The following is a 26448-nucleotide window of genomic DNA, read 5'->3' as shown; positions in this document are numbered from 1 at the left end:
AATCGACCAGCGCTACAGCGTTCCAAGCGTATAATGCATGTATGGTGTCATTTGACTGCTTTTCACATGACATAGTGCAATGAAAGCTTCTACGTGTTGTAAGTTCAGAGCGAAGGACAAACTACATACATAGGAAACTTTTGCTAGAACTTCAGCCGTGCCATTAGTAACGTCTTGTGTAGGTACCCATACACTCCTCTTTGACTTTGGTTTTCTCCTTTCCCCCACCAAGTTAGATTGCCAAAAAAATTAAAGTTCGACCCCAAGGGGGGGGGGGGGGGGGGTGTGCAGCTTAGACCCCGGCGTGGCTATCACCCCGCAAATACGGTAACGTCAATGATCTGGACCATGAGGCTAAATTAGACTGGCCAGTACTAACATACACTGCACCAGAGCAGGCAGACAATGTCTAACCTACGGAACACACACGTATTACGTATGCACAAGCATAGACACATACACACACACACACACACACACACACACACACACACACATGTGCATGCACACACACGCATACACACAAGCACACACACAGACACGCGCACGCATGCGACATCAGTACAGGACAGCACTCCCACCATTGCGGCCTCACCTCGTGGTCCAAGCTTCCTGGCGGCAAAACTGCGATGTCTTCAGCAAACGTCCTACCACCTCGGTGGCTGACGACAAACGATACTTCATCCATGATCTTATACTCATCACCCCTTTGAGACAAACAACACAAGACATGGTTCTAACCAGGTTAAAATAGTAGGGAAGGAGTGGGGGTGGGGGAACAGTTATCCTGTAACCCATTTTTCCATTCTCCAAAATTGTCTTGCCATGCGAAATACAACGTACGGGGACTTCACCCCAGACAAATGTGACTATCGACTGCATTTTTGCTGAATGGCATAAAAAAATCGACAAACGAGTAGTGCCCCCCCCCGGCTAGAACCCTGTAAGACAAGAAGGACAAAGGGATATATGTGCCCAGAGCATCACAGATTATTCCACAGCCATGGTAAGGGGTCGTCCGCAATTATCGAAAGTTTTTTCCAATCCGTAGTAGCTTCGAAAGTGGGTGGGTGGGTCAAGGCCAGTTACGGATTGAAAAACTTCCGAAATGACACGTGCGCGTGCCACGTGTACGTCTACGTGTAGCCCCTGTTTTCCACGCGCGGCTGCGCGCGAACTGTCTACTACTAAAGTCTTATAATTGAGTACTAAAGTCTTATAATATTTTTGTAGTTCTGGCAGTTTCTGCGCCCCCGCGCGCGCTTCCTTGGCTGCTCCTGGGCCGGGGATCATAAAGTTCGGCGCATTCGACGGCGAGTCGACACCTTCTATTTTTGAGTTTCACTGTCTCCTTCGTCCAGAGTACCGTCTTCCATGCACTCCTTTGAAGTCCTTCCGTCTAGCGCTGGCGCTGACGACTGTTATTGACTATGTCCAGACAGGCGACGTTGTTTGGAAAGGCGGTGAAGAAGCAGCCCTTTTTCAAAACCGCTGGTGACTCTGATTATTACAGAACAATAAATTGCTTGTGGCAGTTGTCCAAGACGACGAACAAGGATGGACCAGCACTCATTGAGTTTGTTCCATATGTGTTGCGTTGCGTGTCCATCAATAATATTTTATTACGGACTGGGGGGGGTGGGTGGGTGGGTGAGGAAAAATTTGAAGCTACTACGGATTGGAAAAAACTTTCGATAATTGCGGACGACCCCTAACTCTCTGCCATGCCTCACATTTGTTGCAGTAAAACAGAAAACGGCACAAAAGAAACTTACTTTATCTTGAAGTAGAGCTGCTCTCGATGGTCGTCAGTCTCAATGAAGCCGAAGTTGGACTTGAGAGCCACAACGACACCCTGAGAACAGTGGCAAAAACAGTAGCAATAACAGGAGTATTAGAAATGGCAAGGAGCGGTGACCTTGTCTTGTACGTTTAACAGAGAGAGGGAGAGAGAGAGAGAGAGAGAGAGAGAGAGAGAGAGAGAGAGAGAGAGAGAGAGAGAGGGAGAGAGAGAGGGAGAGAGGGCTTGTTGCATTCCTTGTGATAACTAGTAGAGCTAACCTTTTCCGTTTGCACTTCAGCGGCACGGATAACTGAAACCTTGACGGCAGTGAGATTTCCAGTGCATTTGTTCTCGCATAGTCGGAACACCACCTGACAAGGGACATAACCAAAATAGACATCAGCCGCATTATTCGTCAGCATCAGTGCACTAGAATATTGGGCCATGAGAGGATAGTCAGAATAGACAAACAAATGAGATCCACCGCACTGATGAGCACACGAAGACAGAAAGAAAGCGAATCAGCAACAGGAAGCACACAGTCAGCTGAAAGCCTCACCTCATCACCCGGATAAGGAACTGTTCTCGTGTCGACGCAGTCCCGTTCAAAGTAGTTGACACTGCTGGTGCTCTCGTCAGAGGTATTGCTGACACGAATCAAACCTGGTTCCATCTCACGCTCTCGGCTGTGAAGAGATAAGACAAGATAGGAAATGAAGACGAAAATTTCGAAGAAAATATTCGTAGTCAGTGCGACGAAAAAGGAGAGACAGGATAGAACGAACTGACAAGTTCAAGGCAAGAGAGGGAGAGCAGGAAAGAAAGGAGAAGAGGTGAACCGGAACAGGAAAGAATCGCTCACCTGTCACTGAACGTAACACTGGTCACTGATCCTTTGGACGCCGAACGGTTCAATCTGGGGGCAGTCTGAATCACACCGTGGCTGAATTCCTCGTGAATAACCTGCCCAGAGCACACCACACACACACACACACACACACACACACACACACGTCAAGTGAATAAAACGTACAGTCACAAGGTCATGTAGCAGTAGTGACTTCGATGCACAAAAAACTTCTTCGAAGTACATGGCAGGAGTGATCGATTTCGGCAATAAATACATCTTTTTCCAAAACACCTGCTCAGAAGAGCGTCATCCAACTACGTACCTCGACGGAGCCAGCAGCCAGCTTCTTTATCCGAATGGCACGACGCTGGTTCTGGGCGTGGGACTCAACAAACTCGAATTCCACCTCATCTCCAGTTGACGGCCGTGTCTTGTTCTCCAGCCACTCGTTGTAGTGAAAGAACACACGTAGATCATCACGCTGACAGCAACGGATGAAGCCAAAGTGCGATCCTTCCTTCAATGAGATGATTATACCCTACACCAGCGGTGGGGAAAAAAGAGAAGAGAGCTTAGCACACCAGAAAGCAGAACACTTCAGTGGAGCTCTGATAAAGTGTACCCTCTGGACCAGAACATGCATTTGGCATCCGAGACACATGTACTTCTTTTCTAAACTTGGGTTCTGTACTATGACTAACACAAGCACATGTGATACATGCACAACAAAATGCTCAACTATTTCAGGTTGCAATGATAGTGCAGTGTCCATAGCCCATTAATGACTTTTTTTGCTGTTGTAGGGCCAAAAACCGACACACAGCAAGTCGCAAGCCAGTCAACTCACGGCTGCCATGAGTTAGATCGTGCTTTAATGGCTCACGAAGAAACTCCAAGTGCACCATACGCACTGGCCAGCAATTTCAGGGACAGGATCTTCATCGTTTTGTGAGGACTGTGGCAATACGCCCAGCGAGAATTCAGATTTTGCCTGTGCCTACGGTGAAGTAAAAATAAAGCTAAACAAAAAACAACAACAAGCTTACTAATACATCATACACAACCGTACGTCTTGGTGAAGTACCAGTACGTGCAATCCAAATTGATTAGTATGTGCGCGTTTGGAGGGAAAATCCGTGCCTCGAAAAATGTCTGCATTGAGCAGGTGTACGTACATGTAGGTGACAAGGGACAGGAGATAAGAACCACACTGTGTTGGGAGGTTTTTGAAACAAGAGGTCTCTAACACTTCCTGCCCCTTATGATCAGAATCGGGGATGGGCTACCATTACTCTTCACGCCTTATTCGAGTACGTACTAAAGCGGGATTCGCAGAAGCTTTTTCGCAATGCGACGGCCGCGAAACCAGGAAATACCCAAATGGCACTAGTCGCGCAACTCCTGCAGCTGTCGCAAAGGGTTGATTGCAGAGGTTGAGCGTGGCTCAATGTTCGCGATGATGCATGCAACATGACGTGCAATTCAGACTTTCTTTGCAGCAAAGTTGCACGAAAGGTTCAAGAGTTGCTTGTAGATTCGTACAAGCTACACCAAACTGCGCGAATGCCATGGTGACGCACGTCCTTGCATCGAGCTTTGAGACACATCAGCAAGGCATCGCTGACCTCTTCTGTGTATGAAATTTCGCTCTTTCGGCGCTGCTCAGACAGTACATGTACTGTACAGGGATAGTAACTCTCACCTTTTCTCTCACACAGTCTGCAGCCAGGTCCAGTAGAGACACCTTGACAGCCTTGCGCTGTCCACCACGACCTGCAGTACAAAATGAGCAAGAATTAATGCGATTAAAAAAAACTGCAAATGCCACATGCTTGCGCTGTCCACCACGACCTGCAGTACAAAATGAGCAAGAATTAATGCGATTAAAAAAACTGCAAATGCCACATGCAGGGGTATCTCCATTATTTTTGCCGCATCAAGTAGCCATAGCAACCAAAGAAGTAGGGCAGAGGATCATAAAAATGAGTAGCGACAGAAAGAAGTAGGGCAGAGGATCATAAAAATGAGTGGGGCAGAGGATCATGAAAATGAGTAGCGACAGAAGTAGAGCAGAGGATCATGAAAAGAAGAATAGGGCAAAAGACAATGAAAATGAGTAGTGGCAGAGGTCCATACAAATGAGTACAGTTGTAGTGGCAGAGGTCCATGAAAATGATTTGTGGCAGAGGTCCATGAAAATGATTGGCAGAGGACCATGAAAATGATTCGTGGCAGAGATCCATGAAAACGATTAGTGGCAGAGGACCATGAAAAGAAGCAGGGCAGAGGATCATGAAAATGAGTAGTGGAAGAGGCTCAGGAAAAGGACAATCTAATTTTAACAATGATAAGACTGTGGCAGTTACATGCCAGAGCAAGAGGGACACAATCCACATGAGGCAAGTGTAAAGCTTTAGTTTTTTTAAAAGGTGTGAACAATTTCTCTGCTTGAAGCCTTCCATACTAAAGCCAGGGTGGACTAAGGATTGTGTGTTGGATGATGTCATCTACTATAGTCAGAAAAGTACAGTTCTCAAGAAACACACCACATTTTCCGGAGTAAAGGACGCATTTTTTTAAAACTCATAACTCACCCAAAAGTCGGTGCAGCTTTTCCTACGATGATCAAATGAACCGTGTGCGAAGTAGTGTGCAGTAATTCGCATAACTACTGTTACTTGCAAAATTGCAACAGCCGTAACGACACAACTGGGCACATGCGCATGGACTACACACATTGGATCAGTGCAAGTTAATGTCGTGTCCTTTCATCTGACGTTTAAAGCTGAATCATGGCACTGTCGAAGCGTAGCAGCATTGAGACTCGCTTCATACTGCCAGGGAAGTAGGCAATCAAGCTGCTAGCCGTAAAATCAGCAAATGCGGGATGTGGCTTATACGCCGCATACAGGATAGATGTCTGTATTGCGTGACAAAAAAACTGGGTGCGACTTATACATGTACTCCGGAAAATACGGTACCAAACAGCAGCCGTGATAGAAGGATGAGTGCACCACCAGCTTTGTTTACGGAGTAAGAGAGAGAGAGAGAGAGAGAGAGAGAGAGAGAGAGAGAGAGAGAGAGAGAGAGAGAGAGAGAGAGAGAGAGAGAGAAGAGAGAGAGAGAGAGAGAGAGAGAGAGAGAGACGGGGTGGGGGTAAGTAAGTAAGTAAGTAAGTAAGTAAGTAAGTAAGTAAGTAAGTAAGTAAGTAAGTAAGTGAGTGGGTGAGTAAGTAAGTAAGTAAGTAAGAGTGTGTGTGTGTGTGTGTGTGTGTGTGTGTGTGTGTGTGTGTGTGTGTGTGTGTGTGTGTGTGTGTGTGTGTGTGTGTGTGTGTGTGTGTGTGCGTGTGTATGTGTGAGAGAGAGAGAGAGAGAGAGAGAGAGAGAGAGAGAGAGAGAGAGAGAGAGATAGAGAGAGATAGAGAGAGATAGAGAGAGATAGATAGATAGATAGAGAGAGAGAGAGAGAGAGAGAGAGAGAGGGAGAGAGAGAGAGAGAGGGAGAGAGAGAGAGAGAGAGAGAGAGAGAGAGAGAGAGAGAGAGAGAGAGAGAGAGAGAGATGTGTGTACTGCATCACTACGTACCAACAGAGTGATGAAAGTAGACCCGATCACCAGGTGACAAGGTGTAGTTTCCATCAAACTCACGATCAGCAAAGTCAAGCGTTTCCTCTCTGACATGGAAACATGGAAGCAATATGATTGTGTCATTTAAAAAATGCTGCTGAACTGAAGCGAGACTTCCATCACCAGGATAATTTAAAAGAGACCTAGAACGCTGTGGCAAGTGCCGAACAAAAGTGCTCAATGCACAGAGCATAGAGCTATCTACCCATAACACTTGTAGTTAGCGGATGATGGCATCGGCATGAAGCTTTACGATACAACACAAAGCGACTGGACCTCTTTTCTTCAAACAGTGTACTTTGAAGTATGTGTAGGTATAGAGAACCAGAAAATGATGGAAAGTCTGCAGTTTCCACAGGGTGTCCTAGGCATTGTTTAATGCAGGGCTGCCAAGCAGCTCTCTTCTCTTACCTGCTGTTTATGACACATTTAATTCGGCCAAATTGCGTTTCCTGCATCGATACGTAGAGAAGATTGAACATCAAATGAATACGGGCACTCAGCACATACAGTGGGTATTACAATAATTGCAAATCCAGTGCGTATCTTCATTATTACAGAGGGCGACAGAGCTCTCGGACATTGAAGAAAATGTTGAGTCCCCTCCACCATTACACTGCGCTCTTAGCCGACTAGACCCTCCTGCACACAACCATCACCACTGAGAGGACACTTCCGTAGACGATATTGATCACTCCTTCAGACAGCTGTTTCGCTAACATATAGCTCATCAGTGAAGGTAGATGTTGAATGATTAAAGTATAGACCAAACTGCTATTATATAGGGTTTTTCACACACAAAACTGGCATAGCCGAGATGACAACGCAAGAAGAGGAAAGTGTGAAGTACTGTCGACGGGCATGGGACATGCATGCAGCGTCAGAAATTTGGCGCGGAAAATCAATCACCATGACTATCAATATCGTCTACGGAAGTGTCCTCGCAGTGGTGATGGTTGTGTGCAGGAGGATCTAGGGAGCACAGTGTAATGGTGGAGGTGACTCAACAGTGTGTATCTTCAACAGCACTATACAAGAACTAGAGGACTAGCAGCGCGCGCACACACGTATACTCGGTTGTCAACAACGAACCTCTCCCTTCCTGGTGCTGTCCAGACCAATTTCGATAGTACCCACACGTTCAGCAGATTCAACATCCTAATAAAAGCAGAACAAACGAGTTGTACGAAAACACACACGCATACACAGACACACACAGACACACACACACATAGTTCGCAGAATGAATGACGTACACCACGAGTGGCCAGCAAGAGTACATGCCTTATTCTGTGCTTTTACATGTGCATTCATATAGAACAGGTACACTGAGCATGCAGTGATAATAGACACAGGCCTTTTTTAGGGGCAAAAATTAACACAATGGATTAAAAATTAAATGCAATAAAACATACGCTGGAGAAGAAATTAGAAAAATGCATGTGTAGAATAACGATTTTCAAACCCAAACCAAAAAAACTTCAACTGACTTGTCAGTTTGAGCACTCTGGCAAGGTACGTTCGGGCCTGGTGTAAATCTGTGAGAACGAAAACATGGCTGCGATGCTATGCTACCTATCCAATTCCACCGTATGACACAGCCACTAGTTACAAATTCAAAAACCCAGCTTTTGCAGCGTACAATGCAGTTGACAAGTTAATTTAAATTTTCATCCACTAGCTATCCTTGAAGTGATATCTATCAACTTCAGAACACTGATGACCGAATATCCCGGTTTGTGATGCCATTTTAGAAATTTGTTAAAAATTCAAATCTTAGTATTTTTCCCCTTACGGTAAGGCCACACCAAGTTAATTCTATGTTTCGCGTCGGATATTTTCTGGAAAAGGCACGCGGGCGGGCGGAAAACAGAAGAAAAAACAAAACTCCATTCTATGTGTACTGAGCCATGTTGCACACAGAATACCGCTACTAAACTGTCACGTCTATCCAAAACGACAACAAGTCGTCACAGGACAGCTGGCAGACTGGGCTGGAGCGATACAGTAAGAGATTTCATGGATGGCTCCTTCTGCATTTTGACATGAGTCGAGTGGGATCCCGCTCCATCACAATCGTGGAAAATCTCGAAGTCCTTGACACCTGGAATCTCTGCTCGCTTGGTGAGCAGGCCCTAGGCCTACTGCACGGGTTGGAAAAATAGAAATTTTCATCTCTCTCACCTTCTACGTACCATAGCCTGGAATGCAAGATTATGGAGAAGCTGATAACCTCTGATCTGCCATACTGGCTAGAGAATGTTCGCCAGAATAGCCATCGATTGGCTCGTCTAGGTTCTTTTTTTTCTTGTCAAGGATTCGAAAAGGTACGCGCGCGTGTGACGCGAAACATAGAAATAACTTGGTGTGGCCTAATGGGCCATTCACACTACGCCCAAACGTGGCGTACGTGACGTTTTCGTCCGGATAGCCATGACAACATGGAATGTGGCGGGAAAATCGTACCCCTGATACGAAAACGTAGACGACGTATCCAGATCCCTGTACCGAGGTTCGTTCTGTCGTTCCCAGCTGTTTGTGTCCAAAAGAAGCTAGACGACATATCCAGATCCCTGTACCGAGGTTCGTTCTGTCGTTCCCAGCTGTTTGTGTCCAAAAGAAGCTGTGCGCACAGCTGTACGAAAAGCGTATACGTGGCTGTGTGAATGCACCTGCATGAAAATGACGTCTTCCAGTACGTCGTATTCCAAAACGTGACGCGTATTGTAACGTAGCATGAATAGCCTATAATACCGTTACAACATAACGTTTTTTTTGCTATTTAACCCTTTACCATCCGTGCGTACTTAAATCGATCTCTAGAGATCGATGGACATACATACACTAAAACATTCGTAACTCGATCGATTCTTGGCGGAATTTAAAAAACTAAGTATCTACGAAGAAGCCGAAGAGCTCAGCTTTCCATTGCATCAATTGGTGAAGAGCTGCAATGTCGCACGCCAAAGGTCTTACGCTCGACATTTCAGCCACGGCAAAAGTCGAATTTCTTTCCGAGTGACTGACCTCGAGCGGGGAATTTCCCCTCTACTGACATGCTGAGTCACTTTGGCATGCTTTGAGCGCGTGGGCAGCATGAAAAGAAACTCAGGGAAAATATTTGGAATGTTTACGATGAAGGAGCGAGAAATGGCTGGTGAGGAGAGAATTTCCTCGTATATCCAGCGATGGGGAGTATTTGAAGCTCCCTGGTGCTGGATATGTGATCTCAGCAGTGTCCTGTTTGAGCGCAATGTACGCAGCTCGTGGAGAGCTTTCCAAAATGCCCAAGATTGTGAAAATTGGTTGATTAGAACCGAAGATATTCTCAGAATAAGGTGAGAATTATTGCATTTGGGACTGCTGGGGAATTTTGGTCGGATGGTAAAGGGTTAATAAAGGGTGTCTATTGAAAAAACAAAATACTAATGTTCCTAATGTTCTTGGATGGAGGGCCAAGGATAATTTTTTTAGAAAAGAAAAGGACCAAGGAACTACAAGTTACGCTATAATGTCCACTAACACCACCAGATACTGACAATCATGTCAGTACCGTTGGTCAGTGTCGTGCAATGTTATTGCACGAGCTGATTGTCAGAAACTGGTGGTATTAGTGGACATTATATAACTTGTAGTTCCTTGGTCCTTTTCTGTTCCTAATGTTGTTCCAGTTTGGCACATTCTTACATTTCGGTGTCTTTCTAGCCTGAATGTTGTTTGGCACCCAATGTTACTGTGCTGAAATATGAGTAGTGAAAAGCACTGTTCTAGTTTCCAAGTACAGTAAAACCTGTGACTACCGACCACCCCTTGGTGCCAGCAAAAGCGGTCTTTAGTAGCAGGTGGTCTTTAGTTAGAGGTTTGCACCGTGCGACTATATATGGATCCCATTATATGATATGTATATCAAAATGCAGCTAATACAATTCCCCAAGACTTGCGCAATGCCATTCTTATTTTAGGTCAAACAACACTTGGAGAGAAAGACGGAGAGGTGGAGAGAGACAGAGAGAGAGAGAGAAGATTAATATTTTTTGCGGACATCAAATTCAGCTCCTACTTCTGAAGCCAGGAGTCAAAACGTTCCCTGTGGAAGTTTCGTTTTGCGCTGGGCTTCAAATTTTTTCATGCGATCTATCGTACCGACTGTCCTTGTTGCGACTTCTCGATTGCTTGAACGCAATCCTTCAGCATCAGGACCTTGCGGTGCTGCTTTGTTTCTGGATTCCTTGATGCCATCGTCGATTCGTGTGTATTACTGGGGTGACAGAGCCGCTTAGTCTTCGTTTCTCCTCCGAGTAGTAACATCAATCAGAGCGCTTTCGATGCGCTCTCCAAGACGTTTCCTATCATGTTTATTCTAGACAGTGCTTGAAATTCTGACAGGTGTAGTGCAGTCCACACCGACTCCACAGTCAAAATGACCTGCGTTCATTTCTTCAGCTGTAGTATCGAAAGACTCCTTTCAGGACCACGGAAAATCATCAAAATTTGAAGAAGGAGCTTCCAGCAACATTTGATTTCCTACAGTGCGGTCGCTAGTTACAGGTCAAAAATCATCGTTGGGACAGGAAAAGGCGGTCGCTGGTCGCGTTCAGCAGGTAGTCGCTAGTCACAGTGCATTTTGAATGTGAGACCGTCCGTGCCTGGCGAAGTGGTCTGTAGTACCAGGCTGGTCGCTAGTCACGGTGGTCTGCAGTACCAGGCTGGTCGCTAGTCACGGTGGTCTTTAGTTACAGGTTTTACTGTAGTATACAACAAATGGACTTGAGATCAAGAGTACAACAATGGCATAGAAAACACGTAGTGCTTACCTCCATGCGCACACTGCCTTCAGGCAGGCCAGACACTTTACAGGCACATTGTCGACCATCCTGAAGATACAAACATGACAGTATGATGGAATTCTTTTATTGAAGGCAAGAAAAAACAGGCACCGTATTTTCCGGAGTATAAGCCGCACTTTGAACACTCAAAATTCACCCAAAAAAAAGTGTAAAGGGGATACAGCTTATACTTCGATGATCAAATTAATGGTGATAAACAGGGAGATGGCCAAAAGCGTGGAAACGTCACGAAATCGTCATGCTACCCAAAGCTGGATCAGCTAAGGAGTGTTCCAACTATCGGACCATTGCTTTGATGTCACATGCAAGCAAGATTCTTCTGACAATTATCTTGAATCGTATGAAAAAGAAGATAGAGGCTGAGTTACCAGATGAGCAGGCTGGTTTTCGAGCTGGTCGCAGTACTGTAGATATGCTCTGTGTTCTGCAAATCATTATCGAAAAATCTCTTGAATGGCAGAGTCCTATATCCATTGTATTTATCGATTATCGTAAAGCCTTTGACACAGTTAACCATTTACATCTTTTCGGTTGCCTTTTGGATTTTGGTTTCCCTCGCCATATAGTTGTTTGCTCCAGAATCTTTACACATGGATGAGCGGAGTTATCAGATGGAATGGCTCGCATTCGCCAGAGTTCGCCATCAAGAAGGGTGTTCGACAGGGCTGTATTTTGTCCCCACATCTATTTAGCCTGTATACTGAGAGTGTTATGCGTGTTGCTGATGTGGACAGTATCGGTGTGAGAATCGGAGGACGCCAGCTGTCGAACCTACGATATGCAGATGACACGGGATTGTGTGCACATCCATCAGAAGTGTGTACCCTCACCAATGCTGTTAATGACGCTGGAAGAGAGAGGGGCCTGTCACTGAATCTGTCCAAAACCAAGATCATGCATATCGGAACCTGTATTGCTGGTGCAAACGATACTGCTCCAACGCCACTTGTGGTCGATGGAGAACGAAATGCAGAGGTGAGCAGTTTCAAGTATCTGGGATCCTGGAAGACAACAAACGGTGATTGCAGCCTCGATATTCGGTCAAGAATTGCCATGGCGAAAGAGCGGATGCTGCAGTTAGTTGACATCTGGAAAGACCACAACATCTCCAGACAGCTGAAAATCCGGATAATGCATGCCCTTGTGTGGTCTGTCCTGCTGTATGTAGCTGAGAGTTGGACTCTCCGGAAGACAGATGAACGACGAATACAGGCAGCAGAAATGTGGTGCTACCGACGTCTGCTCAGAGTATCCTGGATGGAGAAGCGCACAAATGAGAGTATCCTGGTGGATTTGGGAGTACAGAGACAGCTGCTAGCCAGGGTCAAGATACGCAAACTGGCCTATTTCGGGCACACATGCCGCCCATCTGGCTGCGAGCTTGTACGTGACGTGATGTTTGGTGTTGTGGATGGTAAGAGAAAGCGTGGTCGTCCGAAGATTTCCTTTGCTGACAATATCGTTTCGTGGACTGGTATGTCTCTGCATGAGAATTGCCAATTGGCATCTGACAGAGATGCCTGGCAGTCACACTGTGCATCTACTGCTTACACAGCTGCATAATGCCGTTTATTATTTTTAATTTTTACTATTATTATTTTTTCGGCAATGCAGATGATGATGATGATGATGATGAAATAGGGTAGACCACTATATTTCGAGCCAAAAAATGGGGGATGCGGTTTATACTCCAGTGCGCCTTATACTCCGGAAAAGACGGTACTAGTATAACAATTGAAGCTGATAGTACCATAAAGTAAAGCATTCCCAGCAAAAACCAAATGGAGAGACAAACCAAAACAATCACAGCTTGCTATAACTTACTGACAACTAGATTCTTTCCACTTACTTGCTGCTCACGGATTGAAAATTCGACACAGTCACCGACTTGTGGATCAGCCCCCAACAGCTCACTGAAGTGAAAAAATATCTGTAAATTGGTGTGCGTGTGTGTGAGAGACACACACAGAGACAGAGAGAGAGACAGAGAGAGAGAGACACAGAGAGAGAGAGACACAGAGAGAGAGAGACAGAGAGAGAGAGAGAGAGAGAGAGAGAGAGAGAGAGAGAGAGAGAGAGAGAGAGAGAGAGAGAGAGAGAGAGAGAGAGAGAGAGAGAGAGAGAGAGAGAGAGAGAGAGAGAGAGAGAGATTTTTAAGCCACATGGCATATTCACAAAGAGCTTTTTTTCTGATGACTTTTCTTTCCAGTTAGTCCACCACTCACTTACAGGCGAGTAGTCACAACACGTGAAAGACTCCGATTGAGTGAGGATGCTCGACCAAATCAGAGCGGATATGCAGTCCAGGGCTTGGTCAGGCAATACTGTACAGTATTACACAGGGTGGTGGTCGGGGTTCGGGAATATCACTCATGGCAAGAGCATCATGTCAATAAGACTGGGAGACAACTTTCAGAGCAGCCAAGACAAGGAAACGGTGAACGGGACAAGGTTAAATTTATTTAGTACACAGTTAACCGGAGTAACCAAAGTACAGTGAGCTCACTTCTGACAAGTCCTTGTAAAAGAACGGGGTTTGAGCTTCAACATGAAACAATGGGGCAGAGCAATCAGCGATGAGTGATCGCCTGGCTGCTTACCCGTGTGCGCGTATCAGCTCTCTCAATGAAACCGTACGTATCTCGAAGATCACGGACAATGCCGCGTGATGAAGTCTCAACACTGGCTGATGCAGGCTCAATGACCGACACGCTGAAGGCTTCCTGGCGATTCGTTCTGAATGAAAAACAACAAACAAATTCAGATCATGTGGACAAGTGAACAATGCAATGCTCCGCACCTTTACGCTAGCCATCCTTTACTCATTCAGCTGGCATGCGAGCCATACACCTTGCCACGATGTAAAATAGCAGCAAACATAATCGCTGAAGTGATCAGGCAGGCAAGCAGTTCTTGAGATACAAAACTCCTAAATTTGATCTCGGTAAATTCGCACTTGGGGTGCAATGCGTGACTTACTGGTCAAAGTTTTCCCTGATTCCATCAGCTGTTGGCAAGGATGCATTCATTCAAATATTATTCAAATTAAACTCCTGGGTTTGTCTACAAGTATTTGAGCTTCGCAAAAGCAAGAATGGTGTGAGGGGTGGATATTGACCTGTAGCGCACTCCCAGAGCCGAAACGCATTTGCTGGCTTGCAGCGCTGTTCCAGCGCATCCTGCGGAATCGTTTTCAAAGTTACGTCTAATTCAAGGTAAAATTCAAGAGACTGCAATTCCGCTGCATATTAAACACGAGTGTGGACCATAGAGGGTGAATTTTAGGTGGTCGGCGTACACTATAAAATCAAAACCTGCCAAAAAAAGATGCGATATATCTACAATGACATTTATTAGAGAGGTTCTGCAAAACGAAAATGCGTACAAACTTTCGCTCTACGTCATGAAGTGCGAAACTTTGCACGAACTTTCGCAACCTTGGACGCGAAACTTGCACGAACGCGAAATGAACTTTCGTAGGAAATTTCGTGAGATCGGGTCATGGCGAACGTGCACTTGGCCCATGCAAACTACGAAAATGTGCAGAACGCAAAGTTCGTGCGAAAATTCGTACACACTTTCGCAAGGACTGTCGCGAAACTTCGTTTGCATTTTCGTTTTGCAGAACCTCTCTAATAAAAGTAATACATGTGAAAGACACGAACTGGTACATGTACTTCAATCTCATTCCTACAGGTCAGAGCACTAGTACTAGTAGTAGCATGCGAACACGGTTATGACTGCACACATCACAATCAGATACACAGTTATGACTGCACACATCACAATCAGATACACAGTTATGACTGCACACATCACAATCAGATACACAGGTATGACTGCACACATCACAATCAGATACACAGTTATGACTGCACACATCACAATCAGATACACAGGTATGACTGCACACATCACAATCAGATACACAGGTATGACTGCACACATCACAATCAGATACACAGCTATGACTGCACACATAACAATCAGATACACAGCTATGACTGCACATGTCACAATCAGATAACACATGTATGACAACAGTAGAGACTCACTGCTTTTCAACACCGATGAAAAAGGACACTTTGTCATCTTGATGTGGTGGAAAGCGCTTATCAGCTACATTCGCTAGCGAAAACTGAACATAAAATGATTCCTAGCAAGGCAGAGAGACAGACAGAGACGGAAAGTGAGATAAAAGACACAGTCATCCTGAATGCAAAATTGCCAATGTTCAGAGCGGGTCCGATTGGGAAATTGTTTGTTGCAGACTCTTCGGACCAAGATCATTCGAATCAGTTTTACGAACACTAGCATCCTGAAATTTTTATTGATGCAAGCCCTCAGATTGTTCCGACCTGCAGCCTTAAAAGAGTCGGACTTTTCACGCCCTCTGGGTGGATGCTGAAGTCCTCACACGGAGCAGTATGGTCAGTACATGCCAATGTACTGCACTCGTCGGCGATCACTCCTGTGCTGCGTGCTTTCCCTGTTCGCACTACATGTGTGAGCCATGCAGATACAGAGACTTTTAGTTTGAGTACACGTAACACATACTGAGGGAAGGTGCGCTTGGCTTGGTGGTCTTGTTTTAAAAAAAAGGTTTCAATGCTGGAATAGTTTAGCCTCATTTGTGCTGTACCTATGGCTGTGTTTACATGAGAAATTTCAACCCGGGTTGAGTTCAGCCCGGGTTGAAAGTCTGTACGATAGACAAAATAGGTGAGCGTTTACATGAAGACAGTTGACCCGGGTCAAATACTGATATGCCGCCAAAATTCCACTTCTAGAGTCCTGTATGGTCACGTGAATCCTTTCGCGCGAAATTTGCATGTGCAGTGCTGTTCAAACCTGGCGCGAGATACACACAGAAGTACGTAGTACGATATCTTTGACCCGGGTTGATTTCAACCCTCCCCCCCAAGGGTAGGGTTGAAATCAACCCGGGGCGAAATTTCAACCCGGGTCAAGTGCAATGCGTCATGTAAACGCGCCATTCATTTTGTGCACATGGCGGGTTGAAATCTGACCCGGGTTGAAACGCCTCATGTAAACACAGCCTATGAGCCCTCAAAGTGGAAAACAGCGAACAGCTCCCGGACCTAAAACTATCAGACCCCGTGGTCTTGTGAGCATTAAATCGAAGGGTCTTAGCCATGGTTTTAAGAGGCTGCCAGGCTGCACTGTTCTCAAATGAAGTCTGAAAAATAAATAGACCGACTCTTCAGCCACCGATTTGTGCATGCTGCTGTAGATAATGTGCAAGCACCATACCATACACAAAGCAGGGAAAACACCAGTCTTGACTGACTTACCCCATTATCACGATATGACAACCGTCCCATCTCATGGCTAGAACGGCTACTATTCTGCACAGCAGCAAGATAATCAGCAAGAGGCGACCAGGGGGAAGAGTGAGCAAGGCTGGTGGCAAGAACATGCAAGCTATTACTATTAGCAGAAACAAGGCAGATCCTGAATCCTGTGTGTGCGCACACGCGCGTTTGCGTCTGAGAGACCTGCACGTCTCACACTGTGCAGAGATGAAGTGAGCTATAATCACCCTGCGTTGCATTTTCTAATGGAAAACAGGTCCAACGCATGAACGGCCATACTCCCAAAAATAGGTTGAATATGAGTAGATGAAACGCACATTGGCGTTACAATGCCTTATCTAGTACATACTTGTGGAAATGAGCGCGTTCGTCTTGCTTGTTTTTGCTTGGCCGGACAATCCACAACACCTTCATAGCGACGCTCAGAAATAGATACACGCTGTAGCCAGTGCAGAACGTACGACAAGAGGCAATGGTTTTACAACAGCGACAGGCCACAGGAAAATCAGAACGGCACAATACTGCATCAAGTGGGAGGGTTTCACCAATCTTCACCTATCACCGCCCTGTGCAACATGACTCTGATGACTCCTGAGTAAGATATCTGAAGCTCAAGTCTGTCCGGTTCTACAAACCCATCTGCAACAACGATGTTCCACGACTTGCTCACCTCAACAGCTGGCCGTTGTCCAGCAGGGTTGGCACGAATTTGACAAGCCACAGGTTTGCCTGACCGGGAATCGTTTTCAACTTTGAATTCAACCTCAACTGGAAACAAAAGCAATCACACAAAGGCAGACATAACGCACAGCAACTCGTGGAACAACAAATTCCTCTCTGGAAAAATGGTCCTTGGCCTTCGAAGAGAAACACGATAAAGTAAGACAGAGACATGCCAGCCAAAGTACAGAATGAAGACCTAGAACTTGTGCAGCTATATATGGAGCAGCCGTCCTCAAACTCAAAGCCCATACGTGCCACAGTCAGGAGATTTATGGAACTAAACAGGGCACAGCAAAGCTGTGATCATAAGCCATAAGGTACAAGTTACGAAACAGTAGATCTACAGTCCATTCAGAAAAAGATGGACTTCTAGCTTTTGGCCATAAATGGGTCAAACTTTTGAGTTTTTTAGAATTTTTTTCTGCAATCCCCTATGGAATCCTCTTCCAATTATGTTTCTGAAGTCTATTTGTCCAAAACGCAAGCCATAACAAGAATAGGATATCGGCCAGGTTTTGCCCCAGGAGCATTGAATTGGAAAAAACCATCAAAATCCAGGCCGTTTGACCCTGCCTGCAACAGTGCATTGTGGGGTTCGAACCCCAGTTCGGGTACCCTTTTTGGACTCTTTTTCAAAGTTCAAATTTCGCAGCACTGCACTGTGTACAATGAAATCACGAAAAATCGCCAAATACGGGAGCTCGCCAGAGCCAGGGCCCATCTTTTTCTGAATGGACTGTAAGGCCTTGGTAAAAAATAAAGTTGATTCTCAGGTCATGAGCCTGTGAAAATCGGTGCGAGCGAGCGATTTTTTATTTTATTTCCCACAATTTTTTTTATTTCCAAAGATAGGGTCACACATATGTACATGGTCACATATTCATATACCGGTATTCAGGCCAGGGAGTAGAAAATACCGGTATTTTACTACTCCCTGATTCATGCCTTTCGCATTGACCGTTTTCATGCGCATATGCATGCATAGAAATACAAAAAATCGTCGGTGCGCCGCCAAAAATCGGTGCGCGCGTACTTGAGAATCAAAGATAATTTTTACCATAGCCTAAGAGGAGATTGACAAGATAACTTACGTCCGGGCTTAAAGTGCTCTACTCCACCATGAATTTCATCAGTAACTAACTGTGTCATATGGAAGAAAATCCTCAAGTCACGCTCATGACAGGCAATGAATCCGTACCGGCCCTGAAAAAGCATAAAAAATACACGGACAAACCAGGAGTCAGGAACCTGAATTCATCACGAAACATGCACACAGTAGAAGCAATTCAAATGAACCTCACTAAACAGGGATCAGACAACCTTCATCAACAGACTGGCACTGAAATAGGCAGATACCAATAAGCCACACTTTACACCAAAGTTTTCTTTTCATATAGGATGGAGTACCTTACCATAACTTTCTCTATCACGCCAGTTTCAAAATCAGACCTGCACACATCAACAACAACAACAACACCAGGCCAAAGAAATAATTCAATAGCGTACTGCACGAACCATACCGAAGCCAAATGAGTGGCGACGCAATCCTGAAGGGGAATCCAGGTTCACCAAGTTCCTGGGGCTGACTAGAGAAGCAGTCCAAACCACTAGTGGTGGCAATAGTTATACCGGCACTGCACCGTATGACTTGAAGTACCGAGCACAGAACAATACAGCTGCACTGCACACAGGACTGCGGCAGTTGTAAGATCAATGTGCAACATTGCTTGATGCACTTCGAAGTGAAGTACACTGTATCAAGAAATGGTAAGCACATGTCTAGATCATGTACTACAGTTGCGCTCGGTGAAGTCCGACCCAAAGCGCATATTTGGCGCCCTCAATTTGCACGACCCTTGACACCCTGGAAGTGGCAAGAATACGGCTGGACGTACACATGTACAAATGCACTGATGTAATCGGGACGTGTCCAGGGTGCCAGCTTTGCACTGGGTAGGATTTCAGCGAGCGCAACTGTAGTAGTCTGTGGCGTCTGGAGATTCGGCTCAGGATTTCTGCGCAGTGACTACTCAGAATATTCATGTGCAAATCTGGTGCGTGGCTTCCAAATTAGGCAGACGTTTGGCAGAAAAACCGAAGCTCCACCTCCACACCAAGAGGGCTGTGAACTACAGAGGATACGCAGACGACATTATCGTATATGCTTGGCATTCAGCGACAAACCAGTGCTGGGGATACCACTCCGACTCCATTGAAAGTACCTCAATAAACATTGTACCGCAAAATGTCAAGAGTGATACTAGTGCATGGCAATCCCAACATACAGAAAGACATGTCTCCGGGTACGTGCCAGATTCTGAACAGTCACAGAGTAAACACCAACTACAAAAACGACAATGTCGGATAAGTTTTGTAAGGGCATTCTCACTAACTTACAACATATTTAGAAGGGAGTCCAGGGATTTCCAGGGCAAAATAACTTGTCAGGGTTTTGAAGGGCACAAGCCCTTGTGCATGTGACGCAGCATGATGGCAAGGAATGCAAACTCACGTGGAATCTCCTGGTGGGTTGCCAGCTGAAGTGGATGGAGCACTGAAGGAACGGCCTGTCATCATTGGCGGTACATTTCCCAGGCTTCGACGCCCGCCACTCGACTGACTATCCCGACCATCACTGTCATACGTGCGTGAATACCTCGACATAACTGGCCATTTCCAACAAAACCAAACGAAAACAAGAAGGAGAAAGACAGCGACACATTAAGATACACATTGGCCACCAGGAATCCATTATGACATGCCCTAAGAGGCAGCCGAAGCAGGTAAATTTGTTGGAAAATTAGGGATCTTCGAACAACAGTATAAAGTAATGGCTATTCGAATGCCAGCTAGCTGTTCATGGGTATACTGCTATCATGAACTGATGAATTTTTTTACAAAGCGCAAATATTTTATTTCAGTGACCAACACTTTGGCTGAAGCGATTGTGGGCGTGCCTGCGAATCATGAGGTCGCAATTCAAAACCTGCGCTGACAGGGACCCCGGAGAGTGTGCTGTGCTAACAAGTGTGGCGATGCATGCGCGAGGCACTACATGCCATGAACTACACCGATACCCGGGGTCAACTGGGTACTCACACGTTGGAGTGACGGGAACATGAATGCAGCTAGAGGTTTTGGCCACTGGCTGTGGGACTTACCCTGTCACCCTCGCCACTAGGCGCTGCACCAGCCACCATAGTATAGTCAGGCATGATCGTGGCCCGGCATGAGCCAAACTTCCTAGGCTGGTTGTGTTCTAAACACAAGTGTATGGCCGGTGGTAATGTGGACATGCTAACTTTACTTTACTGACACCCACTACAGTGCAATTTCAGAACTGTGAATCAGCAGATATACAGCAACTTTCTACCGCAAGTTTTACGACGTAGGGAATGTACAACTGAGTGATAAATCTACGAAAGAAACAAGGTGCAAAAAGAGAAAAGAGGCGAGAGTTGAAAAGCAAAGGACAAAGAAAAACACATTTACAGTGCAACAAGACAAACACTCACGACACGTTACAAGAACCCCTCAGTGTTTCATCTCTCGCCTCTTCTTCCTTTTTTCCATCTCGTTCCTTTCGTACATTTACCACTCAGTTGCAATGGTTACAGCGGATGTCATGCAGCAGGATGCTCCAGTTTTCTTGGTTTTAGTTGCTTGTATTTCAATTGAAGAGAAAGCACGAAAGCAAGTTGGCTTGATGCCCAAATCGCAATGCTTTTGGTAAAGAGAGGTGTGCAGTTTTACACGTTACATATAATATATTCCGGCCACGGTCGGCCTGAGCCCCAAAGCCCTGGAATTAGTCGCGGCTGAAATTTTAGCTTACATGATAGTTACTGCGAGTACACACAGAGAGTAAGGGATGGTTCACATGAGCTAAATCGGCACCGGGAAGCACCGGCGGTAAGCCAGCTCCCGGTCTGTCCCCCATACGGTCCGAGTGCTGCTGTAGTACCAAATCTACTACAAAGTAGTACAGAGTTTGCCCAAATGCTACGACAGGATTGCCAATTTCACGTGAGATCCCGTGAACCCTCGCGCGCATGTGGACCTAGCATGGCGTTTACGTCGAATGCGTCAATTCCGGGGTTAGAATTAGCCATGCCGCCCTCTCTTCAGATTCGACGGAATTGATTCTGACGACGGAATTTATGTAATCGAACAGCGCATCCACCATAACTAATTCTAGAATTGACCGAAATGTGTGTACAGTAGTCGCGCGCCCAAGAACAGTGTTTCCAAGGGGTTAGCCTGGGGCGTTCTTGTTTTTCAGGAATCTGTGGCTGCGTTCTTATAACACGTTCTTAGAAACAATCCGTACTGGATCATATGTATCCCACAAGCTGCCAGAAAACCAACACCGCCGTTGTTAGCTTTAGGCTGTGGTGTTCTTAGAATTTCAGGCTGGACGTTCTTGGGCTCCACGTTCTTCAGCGCGCGACTCTACTGTAATCGAACGCGCCCATTGAATGTGAACTAGGCTTGTCATGCGAAAGACACCGGTATCCGTACACTTGGGTGCATTTCGGCGCTGGAGAAATGCAGCAGCTCATTAATATAATTATGACATTATTGCAAAAGTTCACCCACAATTCTGATTTAATTTCGGTGGGGAATTAGATATTGAGAAATTTCGGTTTGATATAGCCACAAAATTTAGTAAATTTAGTTACTGTTCGGGGTTACTGTTCACTTTATTTCCCTTAATTGAGTGCCGGTGGTCAATTAAACGTTACATGTGGTGGCCAACTTATCTTCGTGTTATTTGGGCAACTCAACACCCAGATCTGCACGACACTGTTCGTCTTTTTTCGTTGTTCCACACAAACAATGTTTTCAAAACAAAACAAAAAGTATCAACCAAGCACGCTCACCTTTTTCGGGTGAAGAGCGACAGTTTAATCTGGTGGTTCAATGCTAGAAGGAACGAGAACAACGTTGCCCAGCAGGAACAAAGACCGAAGATATTGCTTGGAATGGCAACTAGGATTAATTATTTTTAGCACACTAAATTCTTGATATTTTCTCGTTGCAACGTAACACTATTCACGGCGAATACCAACAGAACCACCTAGCTGGCCGGCAAATCTTACCAGAGATGGATCCAGAGAGTGCTAAAACAGTTGAATGAAGGATAAGATAAGAACAGGAGCAGAAGAGAGTAAGTAAAGATCCTAGAAACTATCAAGGAAAGAAAATTGTGTGGTGAGGGATCTTCACCGTTGATTGTGTTTTGGAGTAAAAGCTGTGTCTAGCTGTACACTGGCTACAACTACATGTAACTACTTACAAGCAACGTAACGTGCAAGGCCTCTCATGATCTCACACACTGCGAGTAGATCTACGAACACCACCAGTAGATCTACAGACAGTGCTTTGTTTGCATTCATGATTCACGGTCACACTTGTTCTAATCTTGGCTTTTGCCGCCTCATGCGTTACGTTGACCTCGGCTCTACTCTAGTCTAGACTGGCTGCGCTGTGCACCGGTCGGGCCCGGCGTTCGGCAGATCACCGAACATGCCCCCTCACAAATGCAATGATGACGTCATGTCAGAAAAGGGGCACCATAATCCACCATTCATCTCCCCAGTCCCCATACTACAATTTTTTATACTAGTAGTATGCCATTTTGTGCTCTTAAAGTTAAAGGGGAAGTATACCCTAAAATCAAATTTTCACCAGTTGTAGTCTTCGGGGTGCTGAGTCGAATGGTCTTGGTCCGAGGAAGCTGCGACGCTCCCTTCCTACTTGAATCCCAATCGAACTCGCGCACTTCCACCGAAACTGGGTGACTGCGCCCTACTAGATGGGGATTTGTATGCAAAATGTCACTAAAAGCGCCATTTCGTTCTTATAAAAGCACGGATGACCGCGATTGGCCCATATGTTGTAGTCTTTTGGACGCTGAGTCGACTGGTTTTGGTCCGAAAAGGCTGCGATGCAGCGTTCCTCCTTTATTCCCAATCGAACATGGTTGAAGAAGCGGTCACGTGCTCCTGGGTGCCCAAATCACCTGGTCACCGCGCCAGCAGGCGACATCTTTCACACCAAGGTTCAACTCGAGTTCAACTCGAGTGACAGGACTGCACCCAAAAAAGGTCAAACAGGCTAGTAAGTTGTACCCTGCAGGCACGGTGACCAGGTGACTGGTGTACGCACGAGCACGTGACCACTTGTTCAACCATGTTCGATTGGGAATAAAGGAGGAACGCTGCATCGCAGGCTTTTCGGACCAAAACCAGTCGACTCAGCGTCCAAAAGACTACAACATATGGGCCAATCGCGGTCATCCGTGCTTTTATAAGAACGAAATGGCGCTTTTAGTGACATTTTGCATACAAATCCCCATCTAGTAGGGCGCAGTCACCCAGTTTCGGTGGAAGTGCGCGAGTTCGATTGGGATTCAAGTAGGAAGGGAGCGTCTCAGCTTCCTCGGACCAAGACCATTCGACTCAGCACCCCGAAGACTACAACTGGTGAAAATTTGATTTTAGGGTATACTTCCCCTTTAATCTTGAAGATTAAATTTTGTTATGCCAGGGAGTCGTAACATTTTTACAACGACTTCTTGATCATTTTACCACTTTTTCATGTAGTAGTAGGAGTAGTAGTAGTATTTTTGTTAGGGAAATCCCTACAGACGTTGCCGTCTTTTTACAGGGAACCCTAAGTGCTCATGTGCTAGCTATACTATAGCATGCTCTTGGTACCAAGAGTAGGGAGCACATGAAAAAGTGGTAAAATGAAAAAGTAATATAATGTAATGGCTAGCAGATTACAGACTTGGTAAGTACTAGTGTCGGTACTCAGCCAACCACCTCCATAACCACCACACACACACGCGCGCGCGCACACACACACACACGCACACTGCTCAATGAAATCCAGTCGCGTCACTGAAGTACTGTCCGGGCGTTGCGCAGCCCTACAATTGTAGACCTGCAAACACTGCACTGGGCTGCGAAATGGTGCAAGGCGCAAACTTGAGTGACGTGACTGGATTTCAGTGAGCAGGACTGCACTACTACTATTATTATTGACAGCTGCTTGAAATGGCCATGCCGCTCCCAAAAAGGGAGGTACTGACAGAGATGGAGGCAGTGCTTCAAATGATGTTCCAAGTCTTGTCGCCCCAGAAACTGTCATCGATTGCAGACTTGGCGATGGTCTCAAAATCCTGGCGATCAGTCACTGTGGGGCAAGGTCCGCAGCGATGGGCGTTTGGAGCCAACATCAGACTTGAATGAACGCTGGCAGGTTGCGCATACCAAGTCCTCGGCAACCGGAGAAGCACCACTAGAATTTGCCGGGAATACAATACCACTCACTACACACAGCTCTGTCGCGGAGACAGGTTGTTGATTACTTGTTTGCGACCCCAATTCTTCCGACCTTCTACATGCAGAATTACGCTATTTCAAGCCAAGGGAAACTCTCCCAGAACACACACTCTGACAAGCCATCACACATCAACGAATGGTAGACATACCACAGGGGCACAGCCCCAGATGATACAATAAAATTAAACGTTGTACTCAATGACTTTATACATTGCCTTCGGGCAAGGGTGAATATAAATCTATGGCAACACAGAGAGCCAACGCACACCTAGCACAGCAGATCAGCTACAGGAATCACGGCGCAAGCGCGAACTTAAAAAAAAACGGAAAAGTAAAAGGAAAAAAAGAGTCTTGTATATACCAGAACCACAGATGCACCTGGGCTTTAAGTTTACAGCTCATCCTTGGACGGCTCGTCATCAAGAGAAACGTCACTAAGATCAATGTCATCTTCTGCTGGAATCTCTCCATCCTTGCCATCCCAGGGCTCTGACTTGTAGATCTTAGGCAGCTCTGAGCCACGGATAGCTTGTGTGCTACCACGGCCAATGGTGACAGCTTGCAAAAATTCATTGATGCCAGTCTTGCTGAATGCACCACGGAGAGGTGCATACTTCAGCTTCTTTGCGCTGATGGTAACGAGAGCTGGGTAGCCAAAGCCACCAACATCGACGGCCTCCTCCAGCTTTGTCTGCACAGCACCTTCGGACCACAACCAGCCGAAGGGCCGAGCCTTGTACTTGTCAGCCATAGACTGCAGGAGGGTGATATAGTTGTTGCGGCCTTCTGCACCACTGTCCAGAATGTGTGGCAAGAAAGCAACAGTGCACAGCTGCTTCTCAGTGCAAGCCTCGAAGGATTCCTGTCCAACCAGCTGCTCGACCTTGGGTGGCTCCACACTCTCGAGAGCCTTGCTCTCACCGAAAGAAACAATGTCGGATGCGGTACGTCCACCCTGATAGTCTTCGGGGCTGGATTTGTCACCAGCTGGGAAAAACTTGATTGTAGGGAATCCTTGCACTCCATAGCGGCTCGACAGTGACTGGTGAACGGTGGCATCCACGGCACCAAGCTTGACCTTGCCCTTCAAATCAGTGGCGGCGCGCTTCCACTGCGGCTCAAGGCTCTTGCAATGTCCACACCATGGAGCAAAGAACTCCACAAGCCATGGCTCAGAACTCTGCATTACCAGCTCATTGAAGTTGGACTCGGTGAGCTCAACGACATCGTTGCCACCGCTGCCGCTTCCGCTTCCACGACTGCCGCTACCACCGCTGCTGCTGCTACTGCCACCGCCGCCAGAAAGACGTGCATTAGCAACTTGACGGGCAGCATCGAGACCACCCTGTACAATGCCACTGGCAGAGCGTGCACCCTGGTAATCAGTTGGAGAATTCTTGTTGGCTCCGAAAATCTTGATTGTGGGAAATCCCCGGACGCCGTACTGACCGCCAAGGCTCTGGTGGCTATCGGCATTGACGGCACCCACTTTGACGATTCCTTTCAAAGCAGTAGCTGCTTTCTTCCATTCCGGAGCCAATGACTTGCAATGGCCGCACCATGGAGCGTAAAACTCGATGATCCACACGTATTCAGAATCAATTACACGACTTTGGAAATTGGTTGGCGTCAGATCAATAACATCTGACCCTGCATAATCCACAGCATATGCAGAGCATGCTAATACAGACAAGAGAATGAGGGCCTGCGAGACCGCCATGGCAAATGGCACGAGAAATGTTACTTCTTCAAAGTACACGATCTTCTCTTTCAAGCAACTGCAACAAAAAACATCTCGTGGCCCACTTTTGCAGAATGGAAAAGCATCACACACGTAGATTTACACGTCACTTATCCAAAATGTGCTGGCGTTGTCCGATTGGTCGAAGCATCTGTGAGTCCAGCCTCCATGGCAACTATGGGGGCGAGTT

The 26448-nt window shown here is 46.2% G+C and overlaps 2 protein-coding genes across 2 annotated transcripts in view; both read right to left on the bottom strand.

Moving 5' to 3' along the window:
- Positions 1 to 22426, bottom strand: part of LOC135805254 (cold shock domain-containing protein E1-like) — a 28668-nt gene extending 6242 nt beyond the window's left edge. Inside the window, exons 1-22 of the mRNA XM_065319268.1 lie at positions 22268 to 22426; positions 22049 to 22091; positions 19678 to 19831; positions 18578 to 18614; positions 18257 to 18368; positions 17113 to 17210; positions 16792 to 16881; positions 16422 to 16475; positions 15162 to 15262; positions 13707 to 13842; positions 12956 to 13036; positions 11074 to 11133; positions 7352 to 7417; positions 6671 to 6711; positions 6218 to 6306; positions 4336 to 4406; positions 2956 to 3171; positions 2646 to 2746; positions 2343 to 2469; positions 2062 to 2154; positions 1776 to 1855; positions 596 to 707 (exon numbers count right to left, since the gene is read on the bottom strand). Coding sequence (XP_065175340.1) covers positions 596 to 707; positions 1776 to 1855; positions 2062 to 2154; positions 2343 to 2469; positions 2646 to 2746; positions 2956 to 3171; positions 4336 to 4406; positions 6218 to 6306; positions 6671 to 6711; positions 7352 to 7417; positions 11074 to 11133; positions 12956 to 13036; positions 13707 to 13842; positions 15162 to 15262; positions 16422 to 16475; positions 16792 to 16881; positions 17113 to 17210; positions 18257 to 18368; positions 18578 to 18614; positions 19678 to 19829 — 1917 coding nt within the window. The 5' untranslated portion in view covers positions 19830 to 19831; positions 22049 to 22091; positions 22268 to 22426. The remainder of the gene's footprint in view (positions 1 to 595; positions 708 to 1775; positions 1856 to 2061; positions 2155 to 2342; positions 2470 to 2645; positions 2747 to 2955; positions 3172 to 4335; positions 4407 to 6217; positions 6307 to 6670; positions 6712 to 7351; positions 7418 to 11073; positions 11134 to 12955; positions 13037 to 13706; positions 13843 to 15161; positions 15263 to 16421; positions 16476 to 16791; positions 16882 to 17112; positions 17211 to 18256; positions 18369 to 18577; positions 18615 to 19677; positions 19832 to 22048; positions 22092 to 22267) is intronic.
- Positions 22427 to 24654: 2228 nt separating this feature from the next.
- Positions 24655 to 26348, bottom strand: LOC135805252 (protein disulfide-isomerase A6-like). Its single transcript, XM_065319266.1, has one exon. The coding sequence runs from the start codon at positions 26235 to 26237 to the stop codon at positions 24909 to 24911; it is 1329 nt and encodes a 442-aa protein (XP_065175338.1). The 5' UTR covers positions 26238 to 26348; the 3' UTR covers positions 24655 to 24908.
- Between the last annotated feature and the right edge of the window lie 100 nt (positions 26349 to 26448).

Source organism: Sycon ciliatum, chromosome 1 (assembly GCF_964019385.1).
Source record: "Sycon ciliatum chromosome 1, ocSycCili1.1, whole genome shotgun sequence".
Lineage (NCBI taxonomy): Eukaryota > Metazoa > Porifera > Calcarea > Leucosolenida > Sycettidae > Sycon > Sycon ciliatum.
Note: the sequence above shows the minus strand (reverse complement) of the source record. Positions and strands in the feature narration are given on the sequence as shown.

Excerpts from the sequence above, each read along its gene's own strand:
- LOC135805252 (XM_065319266.1), bottom strand. The coding sequence starts at position 26,237 with ATGGCGGTCTCGCAGGCCCTCATTCTCTTGTCTGTATTAGCATGCTCT.